A 9605-nucleotide genomic window follows, 5' to 3' on the forward strand; every position below is an offset into this window, starting at 1 on the left:
CGGAAAAGAGGCCTCAACCGTTGGAGATTAACGACATTCGCGCTGGTGACGTCTCTTTTTTAGAAAGGGATTTTAGTCCTCGCATAAACGCCTTTATCGGCGCTCTACAACTCAAATGCAGATTTGATATTTTTATCTTCAAAATTTCAAGAAGGCAACTGCGAAGCAACGATTCGTTACTTCTTAACTGTAACGCGTTAAAGGCTGGTTTATGCAAGGCCGTGACCGTTAACTTGTGCCGGAATCGGTAAAAAATTAACAAATTACAGCCAACTATTCTCTACACGTTTAACGGTGATTGGACAACTTTTACCGATTCCGGCATAAGTTAACAGCTACGGCCTTGCGTAAAGCAGCCTTTACTTTTCAGAATTGGTAACGTGTAACTGTAACTAGTTACATTTTTAGCGGAAAAAAAAACTATAACCGGCAACCAGATACTTTTATTATAAACTATAAAGTACTCAAGGGAAAATAAAGAGTCAAGATGACGTTAATTTCATGTCACATATGACATAAATTCGGTCGATATGACAGCAAATTGACGTTTCACCTTGACTTTTCATTTTCCCTGGGCAACTTTCCCAACCTCGCTCATAATATACCGTAACTTCGCGGCGTTTAACTTTTTCCCTCCAACATTCCTGACTCGCCCTTCGGCTCGAATCCATTCTCCCTTCGAGCCTCTCTTCCTCCTGCGACGGGAGTCTCGAGCTATTCTCCCCGAAGCGGCCGAGTCCGAGGTGCGTTCCCTCCCGCGTTCAAAAGTTCTCGCGGATTTTCGTCGAGTCTCGCGTTCTAAAATTACACCTCGACGACAGGAGCGTTGACCGACAGTCACCCCCCCCCCCCCTTCCACGGACTCGGCCAGGTGCCCTAGTAGGCCCTCTCGCCGGACGATGTCGCTCCTTCACGGGAACAGGTGAGGTGAGGTGAGGTTACGTTCGCGTCGAACACCTGTTGTGTCAAAAGCGCGACGAGGTATCCCGTAACCCCGAAGGCAGGGACGCGAGCCACGTAAATCTACTCGACCATGGTAATTAAGACACACATTGCGACTCTGCGTTCCACTTAGAACATGTAATATCCCATTCTGGGGCACGATCCACCCTCCTCGAATGTCTCGCGCGCGGTCTTGCCTCGCCTACTGGCCACCTCCTTTTGCACAACCGACCCGCTTAACGGTGCGCGCTCCGCCTTGCTCTTCGCGTCTCATCCGGCGTTTAATTGTTGCAGGCGCGCTACTTCAGAGAAGAGGACATTGACGGTACGTCGAGAACGCTCGCGGGATCATCCTCTGCGAGGCAGATCGAACGAGCGACCTGATATTGTTGTTCTTGCAGAGTTCCGGGAGTGCTTCTACCTGTTCGCCCGGAGCGGTCAGATTCGCACGCTCGACGAGCTCACTATAATCATGAGGTCCCTGGGCTTGAGCCCGACCATCGCGGAATTGAACAAGTACATGAAGGACAAAGGTAACCGACGGCTCACCATGTCCAGCGAGAGAGGGAGACTCTATCTTGCGTCGATTCCAGGTGGAAAGATGTCCTTCGCCGATTTCCTGGAAGTCATGCACCTTCAGACTCGCGTGGAGGACCTACCGAAGGAGGTGATCAAGGCTTTTCAGGCCGCCGATACCTCTCGCAGTGGCACTATACCGGCACGGCAGTTGGCGCACATGCTGCTTCATTGGGGAGAGCAATTGAGTAGCAAGGAAGGTACGAAGCGAGTAAATCATTAATCGTAGCTACGTCTGGCACGCTGCTCGTTTGTTGCAGTGGAGCAGATCTTCCGCGAGGCCAATGTGTCGCTAAACGGGCACGTCAAGTACGAGGACTTCGTGAAGATCGCGTGCGCACCTGTGCCCGATTATTATTAGGGACTGAGCGGCTTTCATATTTATTCTGAGATGTGGCTTGCGCTCTTGTGCATTCCTACGAAATGCGCGGGAGAGGAAAGTACTTTTTTGTTTTGCAGGAGAAAGCGTGGTTGCGGGACTTCCAGTTACTGGATGAATAAAATATATCTCGTTATTTATTCCCATTATATCTTAACTTATACTTTCAAACCCTGTTTAAGTACATTTCGGTATTGGCGATACATTTATTATTCCATTACAGAGAACGGGTCTTCAGCCACGAGGAGGAGCGCTCGTTTCTAAATCTATATTTTATATCGATAGACACATCTTACAGCGCAATAATGAACTTTTGCGAATTTACTCCGTCACCAAATTGATATATTCTGTGACGGACTCTATGCGTATATTTACAGTTTCGGCTACTTGAAAATTATTCCTGATTCGTTCGATATAAAAAAGAAATCGAGCGAGCAGAGGTGAATTTAAGTTGTAATTCGCGAATCGCGCGCGAGTTCGCGAAAGACGGTCAATTTTTTATTTTGAAAAACATTTGCTGCCGGAGCTAATACACGGCCGTTTTACATTCCTTAAATTCACCCCTGATCGAGAGATACATACTTCGGCTTCTAAACATGTTGTATCTATCTAGAATTACACGGTACACCTTTACGTTTATTCCGTGTAAGAAGCACGCGAATGAAAAGAAGTCGGACTCGTATCAAAATGATCTATCTCCCCTTTCAACGGCTATCAGCAAATGGAAATGGAAACTTCTATTAATTTCTCCAAATTCACTTATTTTTTTTGCACGAGATAACACTTTTATCTCGTTATAGAATAAGTAACGAAAAGTTCGTTTACCCTTTGCACCGTCGAGGCTGCTAAAAATGTGATTTTCCTCAGTGGAACAAAAATAATAAGTGGATTAAAAACCATCGACGATCGTCGTGAAACGCCGTTGTACGCCATCGAACGATTTAGCCGGACCGGTAGTCCAAGGATTACCCATCTTTGGACAAATCCGAGGTCGGGGGCGAGCCGCATAAAATCACCGTCGTGCTGACGATCGTCGTAAGCAAGAAAATGCACAACAGGACACGATCACTGACCAAAGCGACCTGTTTCCAATCTAACTCTGTCCTTTCCCGGCGATCCTGCTCGACCAGACGCCGCTCGTTCCTCTCGATGGTCGCGTGCACTCTTCCCAGGACCCGGGACCAATGCGCCTCAAGGCCGCCTTCCTTTCCGAGATCTGCGCGATCGTTCGACACGATTCATAACACATTGTTCGTGCGGCACGAATTAGCTGGCTAGAGAAACTGGGTCAAACTAAACTGAGAAAGACTACTGGAGGATAATCGCAACGAAAGGATGCTTTTAGAACGAAAAGAACAATAAACGTATTTGGTTGTTACGCTTGAACGCGAGTGAAAGTGGACATTTCTCAAGTACCGCACATTACAATATCGCACTAGAGCGATAAGATTTTCTTACAAAAACGTACTTCAGCTCTCGCGATACGTTTGTGATTTTTTGAATTACGAGCTGCGTGAAATTTTAAGTACAGACTCGTGAAACATTTCTAATACAACCGACATTGGACCAATGTTTAGCCAATTAATTGTGCTACTAGGATTTAACAGAAACCTCGCTGTTCCATATTAGGATCCTATCTCGAAAAAGGAAACTTTCCTCTATTACAGACTCACCTAGACTGGGACTAGAGCTGTTACTATCGTCTTTCCTCGATACAAATTTGGGTGACACGTGCTGCTCCGGCAACTCGGGCTTGCAGTGCAGCGGACAATTGTTCTTTCTTCTCGAGAATTGTTCCGCCGGCTCCTGCTGATATAACAAATCGCTGTGATCCCGTATTGATGATCGCGCCGTAACTTTTCTATAGAACGAAGTAATAGCGGGCGCGCGTTTAGAAACTGTAACCGCGAAACTTTCTCTCGAGCGAGGCGTAATACGGTCTTCGTTCGCGCTCGGGATCGGCCATAGACGTCCGTGCATCCGGAGGCAAAGTTTGCTATCTGCATCCCCTCTTATAAACTTGTTATATCTGTCTTTCAATCGACTTATATCTCTTCTATAATTTTTTTTATACTAGACCTATTGTTTTATTTCTGCACAATATTGCAGTAGGCATTGGTGTACAAGATTTTGGTCAGCGTTTATCTCCCTCGTATTCAACTAAACGATTCAGTCAACAAAATGATTCAACCAATGTAGAAAATTGCATGACGACCCATGGCCGGCAAATTCTAATTAAGGAAATTTATTGGGAAAAATAATACCTCAGTCAGGGTTTGAACCTGGACCTCCCTACACTCTAGGCGGGCGTCTCAACCAATTCGTGGTTCAATCCACTCAAATTTAATCAAATTATTTTGTTTTTTTTTTTTCGACAAAATGGGTCTCTATATTCTCTACAATTTTTGGAGTGAAGTTTTCACTCGAGTCATGGTGTCACTGACCACTTCACTCTATTCGAGTGAATATTTAGGAGCGAGAATCCACGTGAAAAACTTGAGAGAGTACCATCCCCTGTTACATCTTCTAACTTGTGTATGTACGAACGTCTGAGGCTTATCCCGTTATCCGCCGGAAGCTGCACGACTTTCGAAATTATCGGACCGCTCTGGGAGAGACGCGCGCACAATATTGGGCCAATTTTATTACATTGAAATGGGTTTTCGGAAACCGGATTGTCCTAGTGCATTGGCTGAACGTTGGTCCAATATAACCAAATATCGGGCCAATGTTTAACCAATGTTCGGTCAATCCACTGTGCTCCTAGGGTGGCTGTTTGCAAAATGCCCCGCGTACTACAAGGAACTACAAGTATACATGTGCATTACGTGCATCCGTTTTACCGATCTATTCTCCTCTTGGAAATTCAGAAATACTATCCTGGCTAATTTGTCTAAGACCAGCGATCTCACGATACTCGGTACGCGTATGCCCCGCACACCACGGTGATGCAAATTCAATGTCACGACCGCCAGGCCGGATGCGAACGACACCAGGCAAATGCTGACGCCATAGTAAAGACCTGAAAGCACCCAGACGGAAAAGGAAGGTACAGATGGATGGAATAGATAATTGAATTTCTCTCTCCTCGATAAGTTCACGAAGGATGCGGAGAGTGATTTAAGTGACAATTTATACACAATATTCGTCTCTCTTAAAATGCGTCGCGCAGAATTCAAAGGATCGGACAGAATGGGGGGGGGGGGAAAGAACGTAATGTTGTTTTTTTTTTATTTGAGAGAATTTACTCAGCCTGAATATCGCGCGCTTTCTACAATTTTTTCCAAGGAAATTGTCTGTCATATTTTCTCGCGCGAACTGTACCTAACCATTAAACAAAATTCTTTCTCCACTTGGATAACGATTCTGAAACTACTTTTATTCGGTTTTCTCGTTGTTCTTTGAGCACGCTCCTTCTCAAAGGGGATCCCCTCTTTGAAGACTACATTAGCAGAAATGAGACGGTGTTCAGTCTTGCAGAGACGGCTAACCGCGTCTCCAGAAGGTCCCAGGTGCATTTTCCCGCGGGTTTTTTTAATCATTAATGAACCGCCCGAATCGAAATCGCGATAACACCCTGCATCGGACGATTTAAAATTAATATAACCGACTTTGAAACTCGAAAATATGACGCCAAAGAGATATTTGCGAAAAAATTCTACCAAATACAACAACAGGATAGAAAGGATTGGCGGATCGTGATACTTCGAAGATATCGCGAGCTTGTAAAAATATTCCCGGAATTGGAATTCAAGATCCGGAAACGACTAGCGAAGTACTCACTTATCAGCGGAGTCTTCTCCGTGGGTGGCAAAGTTTCGCGAATGGTCATCAGGAACACCGTCATGGAGAGAAGGGCCGAGATGCCGAGGGTGACTTTCTCCCCGGACTCGGAGGGCACGTAGAACACGAGCAGGGCTGGGGAGAGCAAACAGGAGCAGCGTCCGCGAAAGTTTTATCCTTACCGCGAAATATTGAATCCAAGATATTTCACGAGACTTCGAATTGAAGTCTCGTGACAAACTCGAAAGTTTGCAGTAATCGAAAATGGCACCACCGAGGCTGCGGGAAGAGCGACGAAAAAAGAGCAAAGGCGGTCTCGGGTTGCTTTTCTCTAGGAACTTCGATAAATTTAAATTTTCTTAAGTTTCCCGTAGCTTTCGTTTCGCGCAAACGTGCACACATTTAACGTGTTAACACCTAAATTTTTTTTTATTGGACTGACAATTTCGTATTTTATAGAATATCGGTTTCCCGCAATTTCCATCTGAGTGACAATTTCACGAGAAATATAAGCAAATATTAGTGGAAACGAATTTTAATTTTATCTATGTACTTTTCATTGTGCTGTCGTGTAAAATAATTCAGGTTCTAACCAAATGAAACCACGCGAAGGTCTCCCCTAATTTATAGATGTCATTTTTCACTGTTCTACAATAACCATCAATTTTATCATCGGAAAGCCATAGCGTTGTCCCATTTATCCGACAGTCTCGATTGCCCCACCGGGTCTTATATTCTGTTGTTCTAATATTTGCCTTTTTCTCTTTTATGTATGTACATGTACATATATCTCGTACATTGATTTTTTCATTACGTTAATTTTATTCTGTCAATTGTTGTTGTTAATGCTTCACTTTTTCACTTTTCTCTATCTACCCAAAGCTCTTTTCTTAGTCATGGGCAATTGCCGTTCAACAAGCTTGGCTCCAATATCTAGCAAGTTCTCGGAAAATTTCTTTCATTATCGATAATGGCAACAGAAATGCAATGAAATGCTTCGGATTATGCCGTCGTTTCCTTTAGGGCGATAACTTAATTTGTTTCCCCTCCTCCTCGTGCAAATCCTAAGGCTATTAGACCCATTGGCCTATATTATTTTTCAAATTCTCGCCCTCCCTCCCTTCTTCCCCCAGAACTACGTAATATTCTTCGATGATCATTCTTTTACGCTTATGCAAAGAATTAGCGACGTATGATAGTGTACACTTTTCTTCTTTATAACTGCACTAACGCGGTGTTACAATGCATGTAGATCAATTTATCAGTATTTTTATAAGTAGAGGAAAGTCCTCTATTATGAGATAGGTTTCTAATATGAGATAGCAGGTTCTCAACATCAAAATTTAATCACAAATCTTTATCCACAACGATTACACGATCTAACAATGAATTTTCCACTAAGCAGATTTCACTCCAAGGGCAATAAATTCACGATGAAACCAATATTTGATGCCTATTAATTTAGCAAAAATGCTATCTCATATCAAGAGCCTGTCTCATAATAGGAGACTTTCCTCAATTTATAAAATTTATAAAAATATTCATAAATTGATATAAGTATTTTATTGGTTATAAGTATTGGTTATAAGTATTTCAGATAATAGAAAGTCAAATGAGAAATTATAATTTCTTTTTTCCGAATTATTAAATAATAAACTCGAGAATAATTTTACTTTGGCAGCAATTTAAATAACAATTACTATTTAACGTCAACCATTTATAACGAGCAATCAATTAGATATCGATCTGTAATCAAGTAATTTGTTTCGAAAATGTTTTTTCACATGACTTAAGTACACAGTTGGAAAATTTGTGTTTTCTTGTTAAAGAAAATGCCGGTTAAAATTTTTGTGTTAAATGTTTAACACATTCATGTGTTAATTTAACATATTGCTCTTGTGTTAATTGACCTCAAATGTATTATAAAATTATTAAAATAATTGAGAAGAAATGTTAAAACAACACAATGTGTACTTATTTTTTAATCTTACACAAGTGATTTCGAATCGTCATTTGACTTATTAAGTACATCTGTAAAATGTAAAAATTACATTTTTAAAATTCATTTCGTCATTAAAAATATGTTAATTTTACACAAAATTTATTTCAAATTATTTTGAGATTTGCATTTAATTTGTGTTAAAGTATTAACAGAGTATTAGTGTGACCATTTACGAGTAACATATCCATATGTTAAATTAACAAAAAAATTTATGTGGACCGTTTGGGACATGTGATATCTGTTAAATTTAACACAAATTTTTCAACTGTGTATATACTCTTTTCACAAAATTACGAATCTCTTTCTTGCGTGCATATAAAAGCGATGAACAATGCATCTTGCCTCCCCTATCGAGCGATAGATCTTAACACGTAATTTCATTGCTCGCACAGTTATTAAGACGCCACTTTTTTCTCGGAATTACGAGAACTATTATGCAAATTCATTAAATCCGCATCTCGTGGTAGTAGGGACAGTTTCAATTTTCTTATGCAAGCAGGTCGTGCGGAGAGTGCGGAAAGAACGCTAGAGGGAACCTATCTAATCTCGTATATGACTTCTCATGCGGTCTGCCGCTTCGTGGTCTCAAGTTTATTTATGAAATCCCCTTCGTAACCAACGGTAAGAACTGTTACTTCCTTTATTAATAAACGAGGTCCTCGAGATTTGCATCGCGTTACCGCATATCATTAATTCGCAATCTGTGAAAGTTTACTTGCGAGATTAAAGCGTCTTAAACAGTTTCGTGTGCACTCTTTTTCTGTATAAAACAGACGCTCTTATAAAGAAAGGCGGTATATCGATTATTTTATTCACTTCCCAAATAGAACGCGATGCAATTTCGTAAAGCTCGGTGCTTATTTGAATAAGTATGCTGTATTGTATACTGAAAAATTCTCCGTATTTGTAGAACGCAGCTACTAATAATGCAATTATTAATTGTTCTCAATTTTTCTTTCTCAATGTAGTACCACGCTCTTCGATATACGAACGTCAATCTATCGCGAATCGCTAACTGCACTGTGAGACTCATTTTGTTGAATAGATTTAAACGAAATAATTTGAATCATTTTGTTGAACATGTAATTTGGTTGTACAAAACGAAAAATATGTTGCCGAAAAGAAGTTAAACGTTACAATTAACTATTTATTTCGTTTCCATGAGTTGTTTATCCGAACAAAATTTTATGGTTGAGATAACAAATTCGCCCATCTCATCACGTCCTAAATAATTGTGTTTGTTGCGTAAACTAAATCGTTTTTATTGAATATTATGAAAAGATTCTGCGCATGTTCACTCAATAAAATTTTTTTGGTATTAACCAAAAGATATGTTTGCCCATGTCGGAACAAGAAATACAATTGAGTCAACTAAATTTTGTTTCATTCAACAAAATGGGTCTATCAGTGTGCCCTAGTAGCACAGTGCATTGGCTAAACATTGGCCCAGTGTCGGTTATATTAGAAATGCACCGGCCGATATTGTTCAACGTAAAGCCAATATTGGCCATGGAATAAATATAAATATTGCACGATAATAATTATATAACATTAGATTTATATTCAAAGTGCATTGGCGAATATTGATCAAGCTTCTAATCGACCATGGCTGGCGATGTGTTTTTAACACAGAAAATTTATTGCGAAAAATATTACCCCAGCCAGGATTTGAACCTGGACCTCCCTACGCTCTAGGCGGGCGTCTCACCAATTCGACCACCGTGGCATGTGATATAGCATAGATCTATACTGTTATTGCGACAAATATTATCATATGCCACGGTGGTCGAATTGGTGAGACGCCCGCCTAGAGCGTAGGGAGGTCCAGGTTCAAACCCTGGCTGGGGTAATATTTTTCGCAATAAATTTTCTGTATTATTAAAGATGCCAGGTATGGTCAAGGAAACACTGGCGTTAAAAAGT

At 41.2% G+C, this 9605-nt stretch overlaps 2 protein-coding genes across 2 annotated transcripts in view; one reads left to right on the forward strand and one right to left on the reverse strand.

Annotated features, from left to right (window-relative positions):
• Positions 1–891: 891 nt before the first annotated feature.
• LOC105559903 (calmodulin-like protein 4) lies at positions 892–2044 on the forward strand. Its single transcript, XM_012008545.1, has 5 exons — positions 892–1036; positions 1237–1267; positions 1344–1475; positions 1536–1718; positions 1779–2044. The coding sequence occupies exons 1-5, from the start codon at positions 1034–1036 to the stop codon at positions 1877–1879; spliced, it is 450 nt and encodes a 149-aa protein (XP_011863935.1). The 5' UTR covers positions 892–1033; the 3' UTR covers positions 1880–2044.
• Positions 2045–2137: 93 nt separating this feature from the next.
• LOC105559900 (neuronal acetylcholine receptor subunit alpha-7-like) overlaps positions 2138–9605 on the reverse strand; it is a 24892-nt gene continuing 17424 nt past the window's right edge. Inside the window, exons 6-9 of the mRNA XM_012008544.1 lie at positions 5681–5815; positions 4741–4919; positions 3571–3706; positions 2138–3113 (exon numbers count right to left, since the gene is read on the reverse strand). Of these exons, the coding sequence (XP_011863934.1) occupies positions 2863–3113; positions 3571–3706; positions 4741–4919; positions 5681–5815 (701 nt within the window). The 3' untranslated portion in view covers positions 2138–2862. The remainder of the gene's footprint in view (positions 3114–3570; positions 3707–4740; positions 4920–5680; positions 5816–9605) is intronic.

Source organism: Vollenhovia emeryi, unplaced genomic scaffold (genome assembly GCF_000949405.1).
Source record: "Vollenhovia emeryi isolate VEMERY1.0 unplaced genomic scaffold, V.emery_V1.0 DF939249.1, whole genome shotgun sequence".
Classification (NCBI taxonomy): domain Eukaryota; kingdom Metazoa; phylum Arthropoda; class Insecta; order Hymenoptera; family Formicidae; genus Vollenhovia; species Vollenhovia emeryi.

What these genes read in the sequence shown, in the direction of transcription:
- LOC105559903 (XM_012008545.1), top strand. An exon ending in CAAGTACATGAAGGACAAAG is followed by an intron (nt 1,476 to 1,535) that starts GTAACCGACGGC and finishes CGTCGATTCCAG; the next exon opens with GTGGAAAGATGTCCTTCGCC. An exon ending in GCAATTGAGTAGCAAGGAAG is followed by an intron (nt 1,719 to 1,778) that starts GTACGAAGCGAG and finishes CGTTTGTTGCAG; the next exon opens with TGGAGCAGATCTTCCGCGAG.